Below are 26,475 nucleotides of genomic sequence, written 5' to 3' on the forward strand. Positions count from 1 at the left end.
AGGCCATCAGCCGCTCACCCGTGCTTACTGCGTCGCGAATTTGCAATCCGACAAAAATAATCAGGTGCTATATTTCCAAATTTATTATTATTTGTAAATTTTATTTAGCCAAATATTTTCGGTTTGTGCTATTATTTGCGCACAGATTTTGCGCTACAATATAACTGCAGATTGAACAAAGCTTCGACTACTCCGCTCGAACGACCACGCCCGCTACACTTGGGGGTTTATATGTCGTGGATCCGCCACATCGGCTGTGCCCTCTTCATCGACTACTTCCAGCCAGGCGCCGCGCGATTACATCGATTGTGCCTGCTGCACGACCTCCTTTCACGTCGGCTCCGCCAGAGTTGATAAAAAAGCTAAGTCTCCCTCTTTCAAGATTCAATTATTATTTGCTTCTGTTACACCCGAATACTGGGGGGCTGCACCATTACAACATTATAGTAAATTCACCCGACATCTGGGGCTGCGCCATTACTTCGTTACCACAAATATATTCGGTTACTTGGTGAATTTCTTATCTTCGGCTCTGGATATATTTTCTCCGGTTCAGTGAAATTATTTTCTTCAGTGGAATTATTTTTTTCGACTTAGTGGATATATCTTCTTCGGCTAAATGGATTTATTTTCGGCTTAGTGAAATTACCTTCTTCGGATAAGTGGATTCATCTTCTTCGGCTTATTGGATTCTTTTTCATCGGATTCATCTTATAAGATTCATCTATATGAATATTACTAGCTTACTCTTATACAACATTACCCGAGGTGTTTCGGGTCACTGGATTTTTCATCGAGGATTATTACTGGATTTATTTTCTTCGGCGGATTCACCTTCTATATTACTGGATTCTTCGGTTCAATGGATTAATCTTCTATGATTATTACTGGAACTATTTTCTTCGGATCAATGGATTCATCCTCTATGATATCAGCAAATTCATCTTCTATGGGTATTACTGGATTCTTCGGATCAATGGATTCATCCTCTATGATATCGATGGATTTATCTTGAATATATGCTCTGTGTTTAATGGCGTAATCCTCAATATGGACTCATCTCAAATACTTCATCTGGGATTCATCTTCATATATTATTGTTTATGGCTTCATCTTAAATGGCGTCACCTTAGATGACGCCGCGACTCCATCAACTTATTTCGACGTCACGGCTAACACTCGGGGGCTCATTCAACAATCATGATATCACCCCAGCGGCGCTCGGGGGCTCGGCTATTTCTTCATCAAACAATTTGGCGGCGTCTATTATCGCTATTTGGTGGTTTCTACTTCGGTTCGACTTCCTCTATGCAGTCGAAGACTTCATCGCGCGTTGACTCCATCGTACCCAATAAAGATAAGTGTTCCTTTATCTTACACAAAGTTGATTATCATCTACTTTTGCCGGACCCGATGCTCGGGGGCTGCGCGGCGTATATTCACTTTACATATCATCGAATCTGAGCATCTGACACCGCATGCAAAAAAAAAAGAGTCAAGGAAAAGATAGAAAAAGTTTGTTTATTTGTGCAGGAGAAAGCAAAATTCAAAGTATATAAGAGGGAACCCGAAGAAATTGTCTACAGGGAGAACTCGACGAAATTGTCTTCAAGAAAGAACAGAACCTGAAAAATTATCCTCAAAAAGGTCCCGAGAAATTATCCTCAAGGAGTACCCGATGAAATCAGGAACCCGACGAAATCAAAAGAGTCCCCGACAAAATCTTCTTCAGGGAGGAACCCGACGAAATCTTGAGAGAACCCGACGAAATTTTATTCAATGAGAACCCGAAGAATTTTCCTCAGGGAGGTCCCGAAGAATTTTCCTCAGGGAGGTCCCGAAGAATTTTCCTCAGGGAGGTCCCGAAGAATTTTCCTCAGGGAGGTCCCGAAGAATTGTCCTCAGGAAGGACCCGAAGAATTGTCCTCAGGAAGGACCCGAAGAATTGTCCTCAGGGAGGACCCGAAGAATTAGGGAGGACCCGAAGAATTGTCCTCAGGGAGGACCCGAAGAATTAGGGAGGACCCGAAGAAATTTTCCTGAAGGAGGAACTCGACGAAATTATCATCAAGGAGGAACCAAAAAAAAAAAAAAAAAGAGAGAGAAAAAAAAGGACGGACAAATCTTCGGGTCTATTGACTCGTCATTTGTTCCGAGCAAGAGTATCGGCGATGTACCCGACAATATAGAAGAATCCAATATATGCGGCTGTCTCATCACGCCCGAGAAAAATATAGAAGAACCCGCAAAATGGGTCATTGCATCAGCCGAACAAGGCACTCGACAATATATTCTCAGAGCGCCAAAGTCGTGAACAATCTCTGAATGCCGCAAAACTCTGCGAAGGTAAGACCCCAGGTCCGTCCTGTGTGGCGTGGCATCGCCAAAGACTGCGCTCTGCTACTTTTTTCCACATCAACAGATGTGAAGAAATATCCCAGCGGACGCGTTGTGGACCCGATAAAACATGACTGGGACTCGACAGAATGGTAAGACCTTAAGCGGCACCTGTCGAGTTAACACCAGTATCCCGAGATCATGTCCAGGGACGTGATCTTGAAGTAGGTTTTTGCGGATTGCCACTAGAGCAGTTAACTAGTACCTGATCCGTCAGATGAACTAGCCCCAACTACCATTATCCATGTACAATATAGATATGGATGTCAAATAAAAATAGCAATGGCCTGGAGTTGATAAAAAGAGGGGATGCGCCAAGTTCTTTATCGAGTAGTACAACTTGAGCCTATGCCTAGGTGCAAGCACCTGTTCATAGGCTCGGGGGCTACTCTTATCGAGAGCATTGTTTACCCTCTCGATAAGATACAAGAAAGGGGAAAAATTATGGAGTCGAATAAAAGCAAGTTGAGCCTACACCCAAGTGCAAACACTTGGCTGTAGCCTCGGGGGCTACTCCCATCGGGAGCGCTGGTCGCGCACCCGATAGAAAAATAACTTCGACAGCATCTACAATAATCAGGGTTTGTAGACTCAACTCGATTCTACGACTCGAGTGGAGCCTACTCCCATCGGGAGTGATGGATTTCATTAAGTCCTCTAACAGGAGTCGATAAAAAAAGGGGCTGCGCCCAGAAGTACAGTCAAGTTCTTCATCGAGTAGTACAACTTGAGTCTATGCCCAAGTGCAAGCATTTGCCCATAGACTCGGGGGCTAATCCCATCGGAAGCGCTGCCGCGCACCCGATAATTTCAAGAATCGTCGACATCATCTACGCTACACATGATCTACGACATGGACCTCGCCTTGTATTTATTCGACTTCAGAGATGGTTATGCTTGGAGTTTCTACGCAAGTCTTCGACTTCCCTATAAACTCGGGGGCTACTGACATGGGCATACCCTTCAGGTACCCATTATTAGTATACCTGGCTCGGCCCAATATGGAGAAGACCAAATATGGAGAAGGCCCAACAAGGCAACCCGAAGAAGTAGTCGACTAGGACTCTTGTAAAACCCTAGGCTGGTTGCATATATAAAGCTAGCCAGGGCACCCAAAATAAAGAGGACAACATATAGACATAGAGATAGACAACATAGCTCCGCATATGGCGGCACGCTGTAAACACATCTATGATCATATACTGGATTGCTAGCAGCACGTAGGGATCCTCCACCGAGGGGACCCGAAGCTGGGTACGTCGTGTGCCTAATCTCGTCCCCGGAATCTCCATCGTCGCTCTCCCGAAACCCTAGTCTACAATACGTAGGCATTGCCGAGGTGTTCCCTCGTCACCCGCCGCCCCTATTTCGCCAGCCATTTCGACGAGGTAGTTCGTTTGCGTCAGATTCCACAACCCACCCCGCTCGACTCGTCCGCAAACAAGGTGGCTACTCCTCGCACCCAAAACACACGGAAGATGTTTGGTCATTTGATTGGTAGGTGTTGCCGCTCGTGGTTCTTGCTTCTGACGCCTCTACTGGTTTAGAAGACACCTTCGACGCCGACGTTCAAGAGCACCTGTCAATCTTCACTTGTCTTCAAAAAAATTCAAAACGCCGAGTAGAAGGAGGGGAGCAGTGGCAGCAGAGCTACCTTTTTCATAGGAAGCCGGAGCCCGCACTGGGGCAAAAACTGAGAGTGAAGGGGTCATAGTACCGTGACAGCCTTTTTGGCGTGGCTGGCCTGGCTCCCGTTGATCTTTCTTTGCCCAAGACGACGGAAACAAACGCTGAGCTTTCCAAGGCCATTAGGGCGCGTTTGGTAGCCTGGGCGCCCCTTGGCTCGCATCGGCTCAGCATTTTTCCGACCGTTTGGTTCCCTGGACGCACTCGCGTTCTTGCATAGCACCGGTTTTAAAGCACCCCTGGGACAGGCCCTGGAGGAACGCCTGGTTTGACAGTTTCTCCAGGGCCAGGCCCTGGCGAGACGAAAATCGACAACGTCATTCGCGCGGGAGCTCCGCCTCGGCATGGCGGGAGAAGCCGAAATCCCAGCGGTGTTGCGCGGCAAAGGTAGGGGTAACCTCCCTCTTCGGTTACCCTCTCCATTAGCCCCCTCCCAAATTTTCCCTTCCCCCAAATTTCGCACCGATGGCGGCGGCGGCGACCCAGATCTGGCAGCGCGCATCTCCCTTTGGGCTACGGCGTCGGACCATGGTCCTCTTCTCCAACCGCGGCGGAGCCTGCGCACATCTGCGGTGGCTTTCGGCCGTGTCCATCGTCCGCCATGACGGAGGTAAGGGGAAACTCCTCTGCTCTACTTTAGTGTTCGATTCATGTTCGTATAACTGGTTGGGTTCGATAAGACCGTTCGTAACGCATAGATCTTGTTTGAGTAGACCGACCAGCTCCAGCTTGTGCATCACGCCGCAGCACTCATTATTTGCGTACAAGCCTGGATCCTGATGGTCCACAAGAGAGCAGTTAGGCATGCTGTTTATCTTCGTGTGACTTACGGACCTATGTTACAACGAGATCAGGAGAGGATTGCCAACCTAAACAACATCTACAACTGCAATGACGTAGAAGCCATCCAGATGCTACGGATGAGAAGAGCCCCTTTCTATGCACTTGAGAAAACGTTCAGGGAAAGAGGACTGCTGACTGATAGCATCCACACCTCTATCGAAGAACAAGTCGCAATGTTTCTTCATGTCGTCGGTCATAACCAGAGGTTCAGAGTCATCCATAACATATTCAGGTGATCCACGGAGACTATCTCTCGGTACTTCCAGCAGGTGTTGTACGCAATTGGGGAGCTTAGAGGTGAAATGATCAAGTCAGCATCAATGAACACACCAACCAAGATCAAGAACAACTACAGGTGATTCCCCTATTTCAGGGTGAGTACAAAAGCATGTTCCTTCTACCTATCAGATGTGTGCTACTATCAGAAATATGATTGCGTGCTAATCTTTTTACATGATTGCATTGGGGCTATTGATGGTACTCATGTCACTGCAAAGGTACCGAGATCAATTTCTGCAGCATTCCGCGGGAGGAAGCACTACACCAGCCAGAACGTGCTAGCAGCTGTGGATTTCGATATGAGGTTCACCTACGTGCTTGCTGGGTGGGAGGGTTCAGCTCATGATGCCAGCAACCGGCCGACAGCTTGTCAAGGCCTGATGGGTTGCAAATCCCTGAGGGTAAGTTCTATCTTGGAGATGCTGGATATGCATGCCGACCTGGAATTCTACCTCCCTTCAGAAAAACAAGGTACCACCTCAACAAGTTCTCTGCGAAGCACCGACCTCTGAATGCGAGAGAGTTGTTCAATCTCAGACACTCAAGCCTTAGAGTCACCATTGAGAGGGCCTTTGCTGCATTGAAGAACAGGTTCAAGGTCCTTGACCAGAAACCGTTCCACACATTTGCCACTCAGGTAAAGCTGGTCCTTGCTTGTTGCATTCTTCACAACTGGATCCTAGGTTGGGGCGAGGACGAGTTCTTCGAAGAGGTTGTCACTTTTGATGAAGTAGAGACCAGCCATGGCGTGGAAGCAGGCGACAATGATGCCTGGCAGGTGAAGAGGCAAGAGTGGGCAGGCGTAATATGGGAAGCCAGAGGCAACACCACCATCTGAGAAGAAGTGAAGAAGTGAAAAGAAGTGTAGAAGAAGAAGTGAAGAAGAAGAAGAAGAACCCCTATGATCCCCTGTTTCTCGAACCCTTTTCGATCCCCGTATGTTGAACGACCCCGTTATGATAAACTGCAATTCGTAGTAGCTAGAGAGCATCGTGTTATGAACTACCATTCGTAGTAGCTAGAGATGATTTCGTGAACTGATTCAACTATCATGAACTGTGATTTCTGTGTGATGAGAGGTGAGAGCATGGTAATGCTACCCGTCGTAGAGAAGAGGTAACAGTAGACATGCCTGGATGGTACCAAACAAGCTTAATATCATCTCCATCGAGATTTAGGCTTGGCTGCAGGCAAACAAACAGAAAGTACTTTTGACCCAATCGATGCAGCTCGACCTACCAAACAACAGGCCAATTTCGGCCCGTGGCTCGTTCTGAACACGCAAGTGTGCTTGCATGCTGCGTCAGCGAGCCACGAATCGGCCCATGCAACCAAACTCGCCTTTATTGCCCATGCCTCGTCTCTGTGTTGGACAGCGTGGCTGTGTAAGCTACACCGTTGCTTACACCTAATCGTGCGCCGTTGCAATGCTACTTCAATCCACGTGAATCGACACAAGCCCGCGCTACAAAATAGGCTTCATGATATCGCTGGTAGTGACAGTCAAACGCAACTACAGTCTGTACACGACTGGAAATGAAACCCTTCAGAATGTACAGATCCCATATCCCACAGCCAAAATAGGGCATAATTTAGTTTGGTTCCAAACCTACACATCGCCGGCTTTGCACAACGGGCAATGCTAGCTCTACAGCCTATAACCAGGTACATGAAAAGACTGCAGAGATCTCAGTGATCAGTTCATTTCCCTTCACCAACAGAGAAATCCCCAAAGTCCCAAACAGGGGCCACATATCTACCGCATGGGTACTCCTCAGTAATGTTACAGCATGTACATGATCACTCTTGCTACATCAGTTTGCTTCCCAACCAAACCACAGGCCAACAGCAACATGTTCTTCGCTCGGCACAATGGTATCCAACGATCACCACGAGCAACCATGCGCTTACCACCTCCTAGCACCAAGACCATACATGTATCTCACTTGCCTTTCCGCTTCTTTTGGTACGAGATGCAGCTCCCGCAGTACCACTTCCCCTTGGGCTGCTCCTTCACGCCTACGCACCCAAAGTGGAACCACTCGATCTTGCACTGCAAAGCAAAAAACACCAGCAGGATCAGAAAACCAAGCAGAGGCAAGACTGACGGCACTCAAGAAGAACACATACGAACGATACTTACCTCAGGGTTGTCGCACGCGACCATCTCGCCATAGCTGACTTGGTTGCAGAAGCAGTATGTCGGCTCATTAGGATCGACGGGCAACTCTAAATCTATAGGTGGTGGCTCCGTGGGTACTTTGGCCCTGCAAAAAACGAGAGTTGCGATGTTACAGTGAGAAAACACGAATGCCTTATATGGCTTAATCCTATTCAGACAGAAAACATACTTCTTTCGCCCTCCTCTGCCTCTTTCGCCAGCTCTTCCACTTTTTGGAGCTGGGTCGGCAGCTGCGAACCTTGAGGTACCGGCACTAGCAGGAGTAGCTGAAGTAGCTGCTACAACTGTATCTGCCACAGCCGCGGCTGCAGCTGCTGCCTCCTTTTCTGCTCACCAAAAACACGGACAAGTTCTCAGTAAGAAAAATCATGTTATGAAACTGCAGCGTCATGCAATTGGTACTTTCAGTACCTTGCCGATATTCCTCAAGCTTCCTCATGTACTGGTCGAGCTGTTGGATATGAGCGTCAACCTATATCACGTATCTAAATCAGCACCAATCAAAAACCCGCATATTCACAATTCAGGAACACTCAGCGATGTCACAAGACATGCTTACGCAGTACATCCTAGCAAGACATAAACTACACAAGTAAATTTCTGGACAAATCTAATTGAAACATTCTGTTACTTTGAACGTAAAGCCTCACTGTAAATAAGATGGCAGATATGTTTAGCTTGGACAAAGGAAAGGTAACAACATGAATGAATATGATACTGACATAAAAAGTGACATGCTTATTTCCAGTTGGGTGGAGAAAAAAATACTACCACAAATCGATATTTTTCCTTTTATAAGAAAAAGGAGTGATATAAAAATTGATGGTAGTATTTCCAGTCTCTTACGGCCTTATCCTATTCTTTCTTTCACATAATCAATTCTCTTTATCTACTCCCCTCCCCCAATCAAAATAGAGAAGGACGAATGTAACTAAGAGACTTTTACCAGGTCATAAGTTTGTGTGGCTAAAGCCACCTTCTCATCAGCAATTCTAACGCAATGCTTCTGCTCCTCAACAGCTTCATCAGAAAATTTAAGTTTTGCTGGCTCAAATGTAATACTTCCAGATTCAAGTCCATGCTTAATGTCCTCTATTTCTTGTTGACAGCGCTGCTCATTTTCCAGTTGCACACCTAACCAGAAGCACAAAGTGGGGCTAAGGTCAGTCAGAGAAATCAAGCTAGTTCACATTACACTTTTGGAAATACATACATACTAGCGCTATTCTTTTTTTGCTTAGACATCAACACAGTCTCCACACCTTTGACGATTAACTTCTCCATTTAGGTGTTTGTAGAATTTGTTTAAAATGTGATGACGAGATGAAAAAATATTTTTATGACCTCTTAAGTAATACCCAGGCATGGCAAATCCAAATACTATGTGCATATTAGTAGCCAAATTTTATAGTTGTCTGAACGTTTCCTAAAAGAAATCTAGGAAAGAGCAGACACAGCAAATAGTAAGCTTACTGCCAATCCTGGACAACATAATATATATCGACTTGCCAAGGTATTTCCTACGATTGCAGCTTAACCATGCCATGATTCAGCCAAGATAACATAACTGATGCTCGTCAAGTTTAGAAAAGTGGATCTTAATCAGTTAAGATGTATACAATTGACTTCCAATTACTAAATTCTGTCTTGCAGAATTGTCCACAATCCTGCAAGTAATACTACTAAATTTGTTGCATAGGCCGATTTGATTGATATAAATACTACCTCCGTTTCAAAATATAAGCCTTTTTAGAAAGCTCAACTAGCTTTCTAAAAAGGCTTGTATTTGGGAACAGAGGTAATAGTGCTCAACAGTAGTCAGAAAGAAAAGCAGTACACTGGTGTTCCTTCCAACAAACAAAAAATTACCAACCAAAATGGATCATTTGCATGCACAAGCTAGAGATAAAACAATGTAACCTTAAGATGCATCTTGAAGATGAAAAGAGCGGGTTGGTTGTCGGACGCATGGATCAGTTCATGGTGGCACAGTACAATGTGGAATTGAGAGCTCTGCGTACCTTGCAAGCTTCTATCAAGCTCCCGCATCAACGAATAGTTCTTGTGCAGCATAGCCGGCAATGTTTCAACACCTGGCAAGAATCAAATAGGATGTTACATTTATGCACGCGTTGAGGCACACAGTTGCATCCCAGCGATGAAGTTACCATTTGTGGAGTAAGCTGAATCAAGGAAAGATGATACAGGTTTTGCGGTAGGAACTTATGGCTTTGATCGGAAAGCAGTCATTCGCCCATGTCCAACAATGCAATCATATATATTCTGGGTTCCAGTTAATCCGTGCGTGCAAGCAAGGAAACATGCGTGTGCCGACAAGAAGAATTTTGTCGAGAGCTAGTAGTATACTAGTACAAAAGGTCATGTAAAGCCAACTCCTCAGCTCTCATGTACATAATCACCATGGGCACTGGATACCAGCATCAACAAGGTGCTTCGAGTCAGTTTACGACACGGCAAGAAATTATTAAGTAATTCTTCAAGGAGACACTCGATCAGAGCAGTTATATACCAGCTATTACACTTATATAGGAAGAAAAATGCAGTTCAACTGAAACTGGTTAATCTGTGTTCTGCATTTAGCTAGGCGCTTCAGTTAACATCACGAGTACCGAACCAGGGGTGCGTAATCGGAAGCACCATCCCGGAATCACGGACTAATCCACGCCCAAGTACGAAACGCGGCGTGATTCGAATTGCGGGCTCGCGAAGCCTGTGCCCTAGAAGCGAGGGTTAGCGTTCGCGGCGTGGGGAGGGAGGGAAGGGACACTCACTGGCCTGGAAGTCCTCGAGGAACCCCATGGCGCCGGATCCCAGACCACCACGGTCGACGGCGAGCGGGGGGGAGGCGGCGAAGGGAGGGGGGCCTCGCCGGCCGGCGCTGGTGGGGGCAGGAGGTGGAGTTCCGGTGCGGAGATCGGAGATCCCCCTTCCGCAAGAAGGGGCGGTCGCGTGCGGGGCCCGCCCTCTGACAAGCCCTCTGGACCTAGCTGGGCCGCGCTGCGCGGCCCACGAACGCGCGCGAGCGGGCGGCAAAACCCTAAACCCCTCCCTGGATCCTTCTAGAGGCAGCTAGCCGCTCCGAGTTCTTTCCCCCTCCCCAAGTTGCTCGCCCCTTTTTCACCCTCCGCGGCGAGCCGCCTCCTCTCGCAAACCACTCAGAAACCATCCGCGAGATCCACCTTCCCTCCTCCGCCATGTACCGCGCCGCCGCCAGCCTCGCCTCCAAGGCCCGGTGAGTCCTCCGCTGCGCCTCCTCCTCGCCGTTTCCTCTCCGCTGGGTGTTTTTGTGCGTTTGAATCGAGTCGCTGACAATGTGTGTTCTGCTCTGCGCAGGCAAGCCGGGGCCAGCGCTCGCCAGGTGAGCAGGTTTTTCTGCGAGTAGCTAGTGTGTTCCCGCTCCGCGGTTTAGATTCTCCGTGTGCCGCGCCGATCGCTCGCCGGAAATGCGTTTGATCTGATAGATAGATTCGTCCTCGTCCCCTGCATCGGGGCAATGTGGGCGCTGATTTAAGTTTTGACCTCGTGAGGTGATGTGCTTTGCTTGTGATGCTGCTGCGCAGGTCGGGAGCAGGCTCGCCTGGAGCAGGAACTATGCTGCCAAGGACATCAGGTTTGGGGTCGAGGCCCGGGCCCAGATGCTCCGGGGTGTTGAGGAGTTGGCTGATGCGGTTAAGCTGACCATGGGTCCTAAGGTATGCCTGTTTCCGTGCAGTATCCGTGTGCATAGTTCGTGATCTGAGATTCTGAGTGCTGTAGACGTAAGATTATGGCTGCTGTTGCTCTCACACTAGAATATTAGCCAATCCCAAACGTATATGTACATGTTTCTGCCATAACTATGTAGTACAAGTAGTAGGCACAATCTTGCCTTTAAGCCATGGTAGATGTTTTGTGCATGAAATTTAGTTGAAAATTACAAAAGCAAGTCCTTTCACTAAGGCCATTTAAGTAATGATTCATCGGATGCCTTCAGTAGTTATGTAAATCTTGGTTTGGTATAGTTTTTTAGGTTGGTTTTCGTAGTAGATAGTGAGTTTTTATGTCAAACAGTGCTGAACTCGTACATACTTGTGTTACAGGGGCGCACTGTTATTATTGAGCAAAGCTTTGGTGCTCCCAAAGTTACAAAGGATGGAGTGACTGTTGCCAAGAGCATCGAGTTCAGCGACAGAGTTAAGAATGTTGGTGCGAGTCTTGTGAAGCAGGTTGCTAATGCGACCAATGATACTGCCGGGGATGGTATGTCTTAGTTCTGCACTATTAATGCCCTTCATGCTTATAATCATGCACACACGTTTTTGTGGACTTGCCTCCTTAACACTTAATAACACTGTTATCGAGGAATTGTGGAAGCTTTTCATTTTCTGTCCCTGCTTTCTGTCAACCTGTTCTCCCTGCTGCTCATATTTTCTTTTTATCGGAAGCAATAATATCACATTTGTTATGGACTTGGTTTTGATTGATTTTTTGGTAAATTCTGAGTTGTTATTCCATGATAACTTGATAACTGCACTATTTGACAAACTTTTACAATCTTATCTAGTCATCATGTTATATATTTCTCACCATTCAGTTCTTTCTAGTTTTTTTGTTGAAATTGCTTGTTGGACTCATTTAAGGGCGCTGTGCAGCTGTGCTGATGTTTGAAAACTTGCAGGTACAACATGTGCCACAGTTCTGACAAGGGCAATATTCACTGAGGGTTGTAAGTCCGTTGCGGCTGGAATGAATGCAATGGATCTGAGACGTGGTATCTCAATGGCTGTTGATTCTGTGGTTACAAACCTAAAGGGCATGGCCAGAATGATCAATACATCTGAGGAAATAGCACAGGTAACTCTAGATCTGCTATCAGTCACAAGTCTTTCTTGCATGTTTTTGTTATCCTATTTGGCACACACACACGATTATTTATTCATTGCCCTTTTAAAAAGGTGGGTACTATTTCTGCTAATGGTGAGAGGGAAATCGGTGAGCTCATTGCAAAAGCTATGGAGAAGGTTGGTAAAGAGGGAGTTATCACCATTGCGGTAAGTCAAAGCTTCAAATAACGCCAATACAGCCATTGCATAATTTGCAGCTCAACTTTTGCCTTACACATGCTCACTTGGGTTCATATTAACATTTCATGAATATGAACTTATATCATTTTCTTACTATAAACTTATATTTTGAAGTTCCTCATCAAACATTTTATAGGATGGTAACACACTATACAACGAGCTTGAAGTTGTGGAAGGCATGAAGCTTGACAGAGGTTACATCTCCCCATACTTCATTACCAACCAGAAGACCCAGAAATGTGTAAGTATTTTTTTTTGCTTTCTTAGTGTTAAATGTACTGTTGGCCTTAAAATTATTTTGATTGTATATTTACGTTTGTCTCTTACAGGAACTAGATGATCCCATAATCTTGATATATGATAAGAAGGTATCCAACCTTCAAGCTCTGATCAAGGTGTTGGAGTACTCCCACCAGGTATTTGTTTGCTTGCATTTCTGTTTCTGATTTTGTATTGTTGTCTCATATTGCAAACAAACTAATGAACCATATTTTTGCTCAAACAGAAGCAAAAGCCTCTGCTTATTGTTGCAGAAGATATAGAAAGTGAAGCATTGGGTATGTTGATTCTCAACAAGATTCGTGCAGGCCTTAAGGTCAGTCTTACTCTCCATTTGCTTAGTGGGTACTCATATATAGAATTTATCCATCTTACTGGACATGAAATGTAGCTCTGTGCGGTCAAAGCTCCTGGTTTTGGAGAGAACAGGAAATCCAGCCTACAGGACCTTGCTATCCTTACAGGCGGAGAAGTAAGTCATACTCTAATCATGACGTCAATTTTAGTATTGCCTGTCTTACAGTTAGCAAATCCTGGCATCCATTTTTATTGAATTTCGCATTTTCCTGCGATCAGGTCATATCTGAAGAACTTGGAATGAACCTTGAGAAATTTGAGCCTAACATGCTGGGTACCTGCAAGAAGGTAAAGACATTTTACAGCTGCTGGACTGTACATTTTGTTTTGGATCTTACCATCCAAGTCATTCAATACAATAACAAATATCAGCTTGCTGGGAAGTAAAATTGACCATGTTCGTGACAAATTATGTTTATTTCTTGTAGCAGTAAATATTATGTACTGTGCGTTTTAGACTTGTATTATACATACTGTTCACCTTGCTGGGTAGTAAAATTGATCATGTTTGTGATGAATTATGTTTTTTCTTGTAGCACTAAATATTATGTAGTTTATGTTTAAGAGTTGTATATGTATAGCACTGTTCAACTTATAAGAGGAACATTGTCCTGAGGCATATAAGTAGATTCTTGTGTACCAGTGTTTTGACAACTTCTAGAACTTGACTGGACCCATGTGTAGAGTGATACATTTTAGAGCAAGCTGCTTAATTGTAAATACAGGCTTAGATGTTTGCTCTGTTGGGTTGTAAATTCATGCTTCAGGGAATTGTTCATGTGCATGCAGGTTACAGTATCAAAGGATGACACAGTCATCCTTGATGGAGCGGGTGATAAGAAGGCTATTGAAGAGAGAGCTGAGCTGGTCTGTTCCATGTTAAATTAACTTAGTTTATTATCAGCCTGAACATTGTGTTACATGCTTATCACTGTTAATTTTATTTTGAACAGCTGAGATCTGCAATTGAGCAAAGCACTTCTGACTACGATAAGGAAAAGATACAGGAGAGATTGGCAAAGCTTTCTGGCGGTATCGCTGTTCTGAAGGTAAAAACTGTTATGTTGTAAAGATTATGTTTTATGTTAGACTATTGTGCTATTGCTTAATTGTCACATTTAAGTACTACATACATAGTTAGCAGATAGGTTTTGGTTATTATTAGGCATTTGATGGGTATGTTAGAACTAATAAGAAAACTTGCGCCAAATTTAATGGTATCAATTCTGGTTTTGCCTGAATTCAATCTTAAATTTCCTTTAGATTGGTGGGGCGAGTGAAGCAGAGGTTGGTGAGAAGAAGGACAGAGTGACGGATGCACTAAATGCTACGAAAGCTGCAGTAGAGGAGGGTATTGTACCAGGTACCATACTTGAACTCTGCTGTTGAGTATCTGCGTTTTATCATATATGAGGAAATTATCATGGCAGAAGGTCTGATCTGTTTGTACGTAGGTGGTGGTGTTGCGCTTCTCTATGCGTCAAGAAACCTCGATAAGTTGGAGACCGCAAACTTTGACCAGAAGATTGGTGTTCAGATCATTCAAAATGCTTTGAAGGTTTGTCAATTTTCCCTTCTTTTTTGTCGGTTCATGTGTCCCTTGCATTGCCTGATGACTGTACATTTCTGCAGACCCCAGTGCACACCATTGCTACAAATGCGGGTGTAGAAGGGGCTGTGATTGTTGGTAAGCTATTGGAGCAGGATAACACCGACCTAGGCTATGATGCTGCCAAAGGTATGGTGCAAAGTTCAGCCATTATTGTTCTGTTTAACTTTGTTTAATTCATGTTTCTGATGTTGGATGTGTGAACTGATACCCTGACCAGGTGAATATGTGGACATGGTGAAGGCTGGTATCATTGACCCACTTAAGGTCATCAGAACAGCCTTGGTGGATGCTGCAAGGTACTGCCTCTTATTTATCTGCATTTTCTTTTGTAAATGCTCGTGTTGAAAATTATCTCAGTTGATGTATGATCACATACCTTTGACTCACTAACAATTGTCAAGCTGCATTGAAGTAGTGAATGTGATCCTATTAATATCTTGAAGCTCTCTTGGCTTTAGTCTGACTACCCAAATGTTGAAGGATGGCAATTGTGGATATGGAATATTCGTTATTCTTCTGAGCCATGACACCTGTTTTTTTCCATCTTGACTGCAGTGTTTCCTCTCTGATGACTACAACGGAAGCTATCGTTGTTGAGAGCCCCAAGGAAGAGAAGGCTGCACCTGCAATGGGAGGAGGCGGCATGGGCGGGATGGATTTCTAGCCTGCTCCTCCACTGATGTCGAAACAATGTGATTATGTGAAACATTTAGGCTAGACCTTTTTGCAGTCTGGGTTCATCTCTATGCACTGTCCGTATGAGGAGGCTGTCCCATATTTTGTTCTGCGGCTAGAGGATTTAAAACCTCAAGAATACTTTATGCTGTGGTCATGCAAGCATTGAGATATGAATTTATGAAGAACTGAAAGCTCTTTTATGCCGGTTTCCATATTACAGGATTATTATTTTGCTGAAGCTTCCATCAACTCTTATTTGCGTGTGTATTAATTACAACTGCTCTCTTCAAAATATGAACCAAGTGTGTGATCTGTAGTACGCATATTTATCAGGTAACATGCCTGCCTTGGAAGTTTTACGCTTTGCTCGTTCAGTCTGAAATTGGATGGTTGTGTCATTGTGTATATTTTGATTCCATTCGTTCCATGTGTTTTACCCACCCAAGCTGGTATTGGAAGGTGCAAATAATTCATCTTTAATTATCTTCCAACTTCCAATGAAAAACAGATAGTAAGTTGCACCCATACAAATATGAGCATGAGGTCGTACTTGTTCCTACTGTTCATTCCCTACTGTTCATTCCCTACTGTTCATGCACTTCGTGTATTTGCTTAGTGAAATGAAATAGAAGATGATACTATATGCTCCAACAGTATATAAAAAACAAAAGGCTCTCTTTTTTTTTGCGGGGAATTCAGAGAGCTTGCCGAATGAGCAATAATGCTGATCTTAAGAAAGTCTAGGATACAATCTAACCAACTACTAGTCACCGTCAACGTGCAAGCTAGCTTAGCACAGAGATGGGCAGAATTATTTGTTGATCTAGGTACAAATTGAATCAAAAAGAAACTAAAATAATCCACAAGCTCTCCAACTACTAGTCACCGTCAATGTGCAAGCTAGCTTAGCAAAGAGATGGGCAGAATTATTTGCTGATCTAGGTACAAACTGAATCGAAAAGAAACTAAAATAATCCACAAGCTCTCCAACTTCTTGTAAAATGGGTGCCACGACAGAACGATTGTCACGGCGAGTGTTTTAGAGGGAAACAACCTCTAAGCAGTCTGTCTTTATCACCACCTTCGGATAGCCACGCAGTCGTGCAAAAATTACACCGTTACGGAGCGCCAAAGTCTCTGCGATGAGTGGATCAGTAATGCTCTCATAGGGCTTACTCCAGGCACCAAGGTAATTCGTGCGAGATCTTGCAATCCCACCCGCTCCACCTTTGCGAATAGCAGTCGACAGCCCTCCATCCGTATTGATTTTCACTAGATCATCATTAGGAGGTCGCCATCCATGGCCCGGCAAGGTTGCAGCAATCTTCCTCGGAATCTACAAGACTGCAAGAGCTTCCTTAGCCATTTTCAGAGACCAGGCATGGTCATAGCTACCCTTATCATGTGTCCAACTGTTTCGAGAACTCCAGATCGCCCACATAGTAGTAATCATCTTGGCACGGTCTGTATCCGAAAACATAGAATCACATGTAATATCCTGTGACCAAGTGAGAGGATGAAGTCTAGGGAGAGCAAAATCAAGCTATCCTTGTGCTTCAACCCAAAACCGTTGTGCATGATCACATGTGATCAGCGCATGCATAAGATCTTCATCTTTAGCAAGGCAAATTTTACATCTGCTCAGTTGAGATATATGTCGATGCTTCAGAGTAGCCTCAACAGGAAGGATGCCACGAAGAACCCTCCACCAGAAGACACGTACCTTCGGCATCACATTTAGTTTCCATAGAATAGTCCACATCTGTTTTTCTGTCGATGACGTCTCGGTTATCGTCCCTTCGTCTAGAGCAACTTGCTCGTTGCGACTCATAAGAGCACGATACGCAGCTTTTACAGAATACACGCCCGATGTCTCCAGAGACCAAGCACAGGAGTCCTCCCCACCAGCACGCCTAAGAGGGATATTCTGGATGGCATCTGCCTCAGGTGCAATGAAGTTGTTCATGACCATATCAGTTTTCCAGGAGCCAATGTCATGATCAATCAGTTCAGCGACTAAGTTGATTTCTTCTACATCGTTTCCATTGCTCAGTTGGATCGATGGCTTCATCGTCCGGGTTCCAGGGATCCACCTATCATTCTAGACCGAGGTATGGGAGACATCCCCAATACGACTAATAAGCCCTTGTTCCAAGGCTTCGCGACCAACAACAACCGCTCTCCAAGTAGCATATGATCGTTTGGGAACTGTTGCCTGCAGAAAACCACAATCTGGATAGTATCTAGCTTTTAGCACACGAGAGCACAAGGAGTTGGGGTTGGTAATCAACCGCCATCCATGTTTATCCATCATCGCCACATTGAATAGCTCAAGCTCTCTGAAACCCATTCCTCCCTTAATCTTTGGTTTTGTAAGAACATTCCAGGCAACCCAGTGAAGAGAGTTTCGATCAAGGGAGCTGCTCCACCAGTATTTACCAATGATAGCCCTCAAATTATTGCAAACCTTTTTTGTGAGCTTAAAACAACTCATGCTATGTGTAGGGATGGATTGGATAACTGGTTTGAGAAAAACCTCTCTCCCCGCACAAGCAAACATTCTTTCACATCTTTGGATTCTGCTACAGATCCTTTCCGCAATATGACCAAAGGAGCCACTAGTAATACGACCAACCGTTGTTGATAACCTAGGTACCTTTCACTAAACGCTTCCACAGGAATACTCAGGCAAATCTTCAGACTTTGTCTAATATGTTGAGGAGTATTCGGACTGAACAATATGGAACTTTTCTCTCTATTTACACAGAACAGTCTCCATAAATACGCAGAATGTCATTCAGACACTGAGCACTCTGCAGATTCGCTCCCATGAATGTCATGCTATCATCCGCAAACAATAAATGGTTGATCCACGGGGCTGTAGCACTAACTCTAATTCCTCCATCCACAACACCAAAGAGTTTTAATAGAGCAGTAAATCCTTGAGCATATAAGAGAAATAGATACAGGGAAATAGGATCCCCATGTCGGAGCCCTCTAGAAGGAGTGAAATATGGCAGTAACTCCCCATTTACTCGGACAGTAAAACGGACAGAAGACACACACTTTAGAATCAGTCTCACTGTGGTGTCACTGAAGCCAAGCTTATACATGACCGCCTCAAGGAAATGTCATTCAACCTGATCATACGCTTTCATCATATCAAGATTAACAACACACATATAATTTTTACCTTTCTTCTTCCTTCTCATTGCATGGACGCTCTCGTAATCAACACATTATCCGTGAGGAGACGTCCAGAAACGAAGGCACTCTACTCTTCCCCAATAATATCATCTAGGAAGACACGAAATCTGTTTGCAATACACTTGGCTCCGATTTTGTATAACACGGAACACAAGGAGATCGGTCTGTATTGGGAAATTTTCTGCGGATGAGGGACGTTGGGGATCAGCGTAATAGAAGTGTCATTTAGCCCAACTGGTAACGTCCCACCATTCAAGAAATCCAGAACTGCCATCACCACATCATCTTTGATAAGAGACCAGTGTCTCGGGAAAAAACCGGCAGTGAAGCCATCTACACTGGGAGCCTTTGAAGGAGCCATCTGAAACAAGGCCTTCTTGATCTCCTCCTCCGTGTACGGTGCGTCCATACCATCATTTATTTGTTGCGAACTACTATAGGTTGAACAACATCAAGAAGCTCATCCATAGCTCTAAAGCCTTGCGACTGATATAGGCCAGAATAAAAGCCTTGTGTCTCCACATGTGTATCCTCCATATTTTCACACACAGAGCCATCCGCTCTTTGCAAAAACTCGGTTTTATTCATTCTCCGCCTTTGAGCAGCTTGTTTATGGAAATATGAGTTATTCCTGTCACCCTCTCGTAACCACTGGACACGGGAACACTGCTTCATCCAAATTTCCTCCTGATGGAGGGCTCGTTTTAGTTTCTTTACTACAATTTTTTCCTCATCAGAAGGGCCTCGACCCAAAGAACCGACTCGCAAACGATCCAACTTCTTACGCAAGTTTCTAACCGTACGCGTCAAACACCCGAACTCTTCAGCTCCCCATGCACTCAGCTTCCCTTGGAGCCTTTGAAGGGCATCGGTAATACCCAATAGTCCCTGCTGATCTGATCCACGTGACCAGTGCTGCAGAAAAATCTCATCATAGTCCAAATGCGTTTGCCAAACATTCTCATACCGAAACTGTCTAGCACCACGTGTGCCATTCGACAATCGTTCACGAAGCTCAGCCAAAACAAAACAGTGGTCGAACTCCATCGAAGCAATATGCCTAACTCGCGTAGGCTCAAATCGAGTCAGGAACGCCGAGTTTGCAAAAACACGATCCAACCTTGCTTTGACATTCTGGTCACCTGATTGCTGATTATCCCAAGTATAGGCTGTGCCAGACCACCCTAGATCCTGGAGCTGACAATCCTCAATCACCTCCCTAAAGTTCTTCATCTGCCACTCCGGTCTATCGGTCTTGGAAAAATGCTCATGATTGTACAAAGTTTCATTAAAATATCCCATACATAACCAGGCCGAATATGGCAATGCAAACAGAGTTCTCAGAAAGCGCCAGCTGTGCCTTCTGTTTTCCACCCTTGTCGTTCCATAAAAACCAGTAAACCGTCCATTCTGGGGAATTTTGGTCTTTATTCTACACCATAGCATCAATATGGCCAGAACTGATATTTTTCACCGAGACTATGACCTCAGCCGACCAGAATATACCAACTCCGCCACTAAGACCATCACTCCCAACAGCGAAGCAACCTGCAAAGCCCAATCTACTCCGCAGGTCATCCAAACGATCTTTGCTCAACTTTGTTTCCATAACAAAGAGCAACATGTGTGCTTCCTACTTCAGTCTATGAAGCTCTCGAACGGTCTCATGGTTCCCAAGCCCTCGACCGTTCCATCCTAAACAACTCATTGGGATGGGCAGAGCTGCATCGCAGCCTCTGCCTAGTTTTGAGAGTTGGTAGGAGTCTTCCTTTTCTTGGCACTAGTCCCATTACCATCTTGCTCATGAGCACCCAATTTTGGATCATAGACCACTAATTGTTTGCCATTAGCATCCTCCTGTTCAAGTGGCTTAACGACCTTCCTGTACTCTTTAAGTACACCACCTCCCTTACGTTTCCTCCCATCATTTCCCTTTAGTGGAGATGTTGCCTCAGGACCCGACTCAGCAGCAGCAGAACGGGAGAACCTAGTATCCCTCTTACTGCTCTGACTAGCAAACTACTCCCTTGATGAATTTTCAGCAGAATTAGATTTCTTTTTATCGTCTGGAGCCCTCAACCCTGGACCAAACGTCCAATTTCCTTCAGCATCTCTCGTCCCAGGATTCAGGCAGAAACAAAAGTGAGGAATATTTTCATACTAAATTCATACCAGTCCTGACTTTTTCTTGCAACTGAGTTAATCAAGATTCCACGTCTCAGCGGCTTTGTCACATCAACTGTGACCCTCGTACGCAAAAAACCTCCAACAGGATCAAACGCAACATGGGATGCCCCCTTATCAAGCTGCTTAGCAATGGCCGTCCCCCATTTTGTGTTCCTCAGATTGAATGGCAAGTTTAAGATCCTTGCCCAGACTTGCAGTTTATCAAACGTCAATTCAGAGTGTTGCATACAATCGACAAACACCTCCAAAATCACAGCATTCATGCCACGACGCCCCCTCTTTGACACGATCACGATCTCTCTGAGATTCGAAATCTGCCAAGAACATGTTCTCGCCAACGGAACTGAATTCCAATCCTCTGGGATTACCCCATGCGGGTCGCAAATCACTAGCAATGGTATTGATATGAAATATATTGCGGTACAGTACCTTCCCTGCTAGCCTCCACTTAGGTTTCGCACCCTCTTCAACATCATTGATCTCAAACATAGTCACATCCTCCTCCGTAAGATCAAAAAAAGATTAAAAAATCCAAACAAAAAGCTCTCAGCAGCTCTCGTCTTCCCCACATATACCTTGCAGTCTCCCTCAGATCTGGGCCGGCGCCATAATTAATGGCCTTATTTAAGAAACGGTCGATGGTAATAAAAACCCAAACATTAAGTCCAGGGTGTTATCTGCAACATTCGCAATACTACAGTGAATGGCAAGCAATCCCCGGAATTAAAGGGCAGGGATCGCACCGCAAATGTTCCTTCGCTTCCCAGTGCTTCCCCGCTCCCTGCTTGCTGCCCGGGTTCTAGGGTTTCCCTCATCTCCAATGTCGGCGCCGGCTCCAGCGATGGCGACCCTCGTCTCCAATCTCACCGTCGCGGAGGACACGGCGGCGGCGCCCTCGCCTACCGCCCCCACGACGGCGGCGCCGGCCGCGGCGACCGCCCTCCCCTCCTCCTCCGCCCCCACGACGGCGGCGCCGCCGCTGCAGCTCTTCAACTCGAAGACGAAGAAGAAGGAGCTCTTCGTGCCGCGCGTAGAGGGCAAGGTCGGCATGTACGTCTGCGGCGTCACGCCCTACGACTTCAGCCACGTCGGCCACGCCCGCGCCTACGTCGCCTTCGACGTGCTCTACCGGTAACGCGCTTCCCCCGATCTGGTGCCCGATCGCTGCGTAGGTTCGCGATTCCCGAGATCGGGTTGCTGTAGGCATGTAGCTCGATTCTGTCAAAAAAAAGAGAGCATGTAGCCCGATGCGTTTAGATTCTGAATTTGGTGCTTTGAAGTGAGTGGGGATTAGGGGGTTTTAGCTTCGTGCTGGAGCAATCTAAAAAAAAGCTTCGTGCTGGAGCGCCTTGGGTGCTTTCATTTCCTAATTTGTCCTCGATCTAATGTAGGTATCTCAAGTTCTTGGGGTATGAGGTCAATTATGTGCGGAACTTCACCGACATCGATGATAAGGTAATGATCCATGCGCACCACTCTAGATGTACACTTAGTAGTTGACTAAATGGTAATGATCCATTCAGCTTACTATCTTTTGCCTTTTTTTTGCCAACGGACTGTGTTCTTTTTTCCTTTACATATGTAATTCTAGATTGGAAATTGGTTCTGAATTTAAGCAAACTTGATTACACTCTGATGGTTAGCTAGATTGGAAATTGGTTCTGAATTACTCCAAGACAATTCGAAGTTAATTTGCCTTACTTCCGAACAAAGCTCGAAATAATAGTCTGGACTTGATATGTACCATTCTCCAGAGACCATAGTTGCCATCAGCCCTGACTATCAGCGCTACTCTCTTGGCCATGGGCGCTTGATTCATGGAGCAGATCTTATGGTTCATGTTGTGCTTTTTTAATGAACCACTTGCTTACGAATTAATATGTGTATGGTTCAACTTACTATCTGCTGCTTGTGTTTGCTGAAGGACTTGCTTTTTTTTCTTTCTTTTAAACATGTACTTGTATTGGGATCGCCAAATGACTGCCAAAGAGAGTTTGTTAACACACTCGTTGGATCAGTTAAAAGCCTTAAATTATAGTCAAATTCAAAATGAGTTGATTTTAAGAAAACACAATTACGCTCTGACTGATGTTAGCAGCTCTATTGGAACTTGGTTCTGAACTGCAGAACAATCCATAGTTAATTGGTTATTATTTTCGAACAAAGCTCAGTAAGCAATGAGCCATTCTGAACTACAGAACAATCCATAGTTAATTGGTTATTATTTTCGAACAAAGCTCAGTAAGCAATGAGCCATTTTTGCCAGAGACCATACCTGCCATCAGCCCTGGCTATCAGCAATCTCGTGGTCATGAGCGCATGATTTCATGGGGCAGATCCTATAGTTGGGCTGCTGTGTTGCTGCCATTTTATGTTTCCACTTTTGATCAACACTTCACTCTCTTCATCATGCAATTTTGTGCCATACATATTATTAATTTCTCAAAATGAACCTCTCTTCTGAATATTTTTCTCATATGAACTCATTTCCTTAGCTTGTAGTGTTGTAATGATTCCAGTACTTGCTATGGTTTTGCAGATTATCAAACGGGCGAATCAGAATGGTGAAACCGTAACCAGCTTGAGCAGTCGGTTTATTAATGAGTTTCTTGCTGATGTGGCTGAGCTGCAGTGCCTGCCTCCTAATGAAGAGCCTCGTGTAACGGATCACATTGAACATATTATAGAGTTAATCACCGAGGTATTTTTGATTTCTCTGTTACTGTTCAGAATCACCTCCAATGCTACCAGCTAAGCTGTGTTACTGTTCCATGTTTCTGTTACTTATTATTGTCATGATATACTTTTCCAGCTGCTCGTTGCTCTATAAAACAAAGTAACACTGATGTATTTGTTTGTCACCATTCAGATTTAAGTATAACTAAACACAGTCATAATTTCACCTGCCAGTAGTGTCAATCATGTGTAACATGCTGCACATGATAATTGTATTTTATCTCTCGCACTATTCACTTGTTAAAACTCTACTGACTTTCTGTATGTGAACAGATAATCAAGAATGGCCATGGCTATGTTGTAGATGGCGATGTTTACTTTTCAGTCGCTAGTTTTCCTGAATATCTCAGTTTATCCGGTAGGAAGCTGGATCAAAATCGTGCTGGTTCGCGCGTTGCTGTTGATCCAAGAAAGCGGGATGATCCAGACTTTGCACTATGGAAGGTAAGTTTGATGCATCGCAGTGAACAGTTTACTCTTGCACACCACCATTTTCTTCTTATTCTTATTATCATGTCCAGGCTGCTAAGGAGGGTGAGCCTTCCTGGGAGAGCCCTTGGGGCCATGGAAGACCAGGATGGCACATTGAATGCAGCGCAATGAGTGCTCACTATTTAGGACATGTATTTGATATCCATGGTGGAGGGCAAGATCTGATATTCCCTCATCATGAGAATGAGCTTGCACAAAGCCGAGCAGCTTATCCAGAAAGTGAGGTCAAATGCTGGATGCATAATGGCTTTATTAACATCGATGATCAGAAAATGTCGAAATCAATTAATAACTTCTTCACGATCAGAGACGTAAGGGGATGATGTCTGACTTTAAAAAAAACATTTATACTTTTATGGTATGTCCTGACTTGTCTAAACATATTTCTTCTTTTCAGGTTATTACTCTGTACCATCCTTTGGCTTTGAGATTTTTCCTCATGCGCACACATTATAAATCTGATGTGAATCATTCCGATAAAGCACTTGAGATTGCATCTAATCGTGTATACTACATCTATCAGGTGATTTGCTTAGACTTCAATATTTATGATTTTTTTTGTTTCAAATCGAAATTTAACATACTTTTGCTTCAGCAATAGGATTCTGAACCTGACCTTGCGATCTTTGGCTATCTTTCGTAGTAATAATATCTCACTTGGTATATGTTTTGTGCAGACCTTATATGACTGCGATGAAACTGTGTCTCTGTATCGTGAAGAGAATACATCAGTCCCGGTCCCAGCTGAGGAGCAAAAACTGGTCGACAACCACCATAAAGCCTTTTTGGAATGCATGTCAGATGATCTTCGAACCACAGATGTTCTAGATGGCTTCATGGAGCTGCTGAAGGCAATAAACAGCAATTTGAATGATCTGAAGGTATGTCAATGCTGCTTTTTTTCAAGGTTTTGATGCGACTAATCCTGGAGTATATCTGTTCCCAATTCATATTAGCTGATTCAAACACATTTTCCACTTTCAGAAGTTGCAGCAAAAACTGGAACAGCAAAAGAAGAAGCAACAACAGCAGAAGAAGCAGCAGCAGAAGCAACAGAAACCACAGAAACAGCCAGAAGACCACATTCAAGCTCTGGCTGCACTGAGTGCTGAGATTAAAAACAAACTGTCCATCCTAGGTCTGATGCCACAATCGTCACCTTTGGCAGAGGTACTAATAAAGCCACGCTATCTAGACAGCATGTCTTTTTTTCATCTTATGATGAGACTGCACTCAACATGAGCAAATTTCAATCTAACAGGTACTGGAGCAACTGAAGGTGAAAGCGCTGAAGCGGGCAGGGCTGACCGAGGAATGGCTGCGCGAGCAGATTGAGCTGAGACTCGCCGCAAGGAACAACAAGCTGTTCGCTGTGTCGGACCAGATCAGGAAGGACCTTGCCAGCAAAGGCATCGCCCTGATGGATGAGCCTAGTGGCACAGTGTGGAGGCCATGCGAACGAGAGTAGCCGTGGCTATTGCGTGCCCGGTTTAACAAATGACTGTACAATGAACTATATGCCTGGCTATTGCGTCCGGTGCAGATTTACTTGGATCGCCGTTTTTGGAAGTGGTAAGGTAATTCTGTAGGTGTTTCCAATTTCAGTGAACATGATGAGAGCTGGGTTGGTGGTTGGCTAAGGCTGAAGGTACCCATATATATTGGTATAATTAAGTACTCGGTGCTGAATCTCTGTTCTGGATTTGACCTTAAAGTTTGTAGTTGCATTTGAATGAACGAAATGATGAGTCGCTGTTATACATAACCTCCTTTGGATGTTGCAGTTATGTTTTTGTCGAGATCAATGTTGATTGGATGATAATATTGGTGCTCTGAACTTATAAAACCTGCTTAGACTCTGATGATCTTGTGTGCTCTTCAGTTAGTCAGAAATCCACACTGAAGGCCTGACGCGGTGATGCTCTCTGCCGTTGGAGCTGGCCGGTGCCCCGGCAGCGGGCACTAGTACGGCTATCAGGCTATGTACACCGCGTCCGTTGGGCAAGATCATCGAATCCGCAGGTGCAGGCTGGCTGCGACACGACCATGGTTGCCGTTTGATGCCGTTCGTTCAGGAAAGCCGTGTACCCGAGAGAGACGACGACCACCCACCCAGGGAGTGGAGCTGCCTACCTCGTTGCTACCTGGTACCTCCATTTATTGCCGTCCTATGTACTCCGCCGCATGCCACTGTGACGCAGCAGTACTCACAACTTTTGCTGTCGGATCACCTCAATTCCGCCACGCAAATTGCAAGGGTATCTTCCGATTACCAATGTCTGGACTGACCCAACACTGCCTACACTGACTGGGGTGTCAACTGATATTGACAAGCCGTATCCGTTCGACCATGGAATAGTCGTCCCGGCTGAGAGAACGCTGTTCTTGTGGTACTTTCTTAGCTATTTTGAGAAAGCGCTCCTCCTCGAGGGCGAACGCCACTGCTTGCCGGTAGG

At 44.9% G+C, this 26,475-nt stretch overlaps 3 protein-coding genes and 1 pseudogene across 3 annotated transcripts; 3 read left to right on the forward strand and 1 right to left on the reverse strand.

The window, feature by feature from the left end:
- Positions 1-4,548: 4,548 nt before the first annotated feature.
- Positions 4,549-6,043, forward strand: LOC139830308 (uncharacterized; annotated as a pseudogene).
- Positions 6,044-6,884: 841 nt separating this feature from the next.
- LOC127296665 (PHD finger protein ING1) lies at positions 6,885-10,331 on the reverse strand. Its single transcript, XM_051326842.1, has 7 exons — positions 10,180-10,331; positions 9,409-9,480; positions 8,334-8,521; positions 7,799-7,859; positions 7,557-7,713; positions 7,349-7,472; positions 6,885-7,258 (listed from the first exon to the last, which is right to left on the reverse strand). Exons 1-7 carry the CDS (start codon positions 10,205-10,207, stop codon positions 7,148-7,150), a joined length of 741 nt encoding a protein of 246 aa, XP_051182802.1. The 5' UTR covers positions 10,208-10,331; the 3' UTR covers positions 6,885-7,147.
- A 171-nt stretch (positions 10,332-10,502) lies between these two features.
- LOC127296664 (chaperonin CPN60-1, mitochondrial) lies at positions 10,503-15,597 on the forward strand. The gene is made up of 18 exons (XM_051326841.2): positions 10,503-10,640; positions 10,742-10,766; positions 10,969-11,100; positions 11,488-11,647; positions 12,066-12,241; positions 12,343-12,438; positions 12,608-12,712; positions 12,801-12,887; positions 12,977-13,066; positions 13,142-13,222; positions 13,327-13,395; positions 13,897-13,974; positions 14,061-14,156; positions 14,371-14,470; positions 14,562-14,665; positions 14,740-14,845; positions 14,937-15,015; positions 15,275-15,597. The coding sequence occupies exons 1-18, from the start codon at positions 10,603-10,605 to the stop codon at positions 15,381-15,383; spliced, it is 1,731 nt and encodes a 576-aa protein (XP_051182801.1). The 5' UTR covers positions 10,503-10,602; the 3' UTR covers positions 15,384-15,597.
- A 5,941-nt stretch (positions 15,598-21,538) lies between these two features.
- On the forward strand, positions 21,539-25,784 carry LOC127296663 (cysteine--tRNA ligase CPS1, chloroplastic/mitochondrial). Its single transcript, XM_051326840.2, has 9 exons — positions 21,539-21,922; positions 22,183-22,246; positions 23,331-23,492; positions 23,801-23,971; positions 24,049-24,330; positions 24,417-24,542; positions 24,697-24,900; positions 25,004-25,189; positions 25,281-25,784. Exons 1-9 carry the CDS (start codon positions 21,540-21,542, stop codon positions 25,485-25,487), a joined length of 1,785 nt encoding a protein of 594 aa, XP_051182800.2. The 5' UTR covers position 21,539; the 3' UTR covers positions 25,488-25,784.
- The last annotated feature ends 691 nt before the right edge of the window (positions 25,785-26,475 follow it).

The sequence above is a fragment of the Lolium perenne genome, chromosome 4, assembly GCF_019359855.2.
Source record: "Lolium perenne isolate Kyuss_39 chromosome 4, Kyuss_2.0, whole genome shotgun sequence".
In the NCBI taxonomy this organism is placed as follows: domain Eukaryota; kingdom Viridiplantae; phylum Streptophyta; class Magnoliopsida; order Poales; family Poaceae; genus Lolium; species Lolium perenne.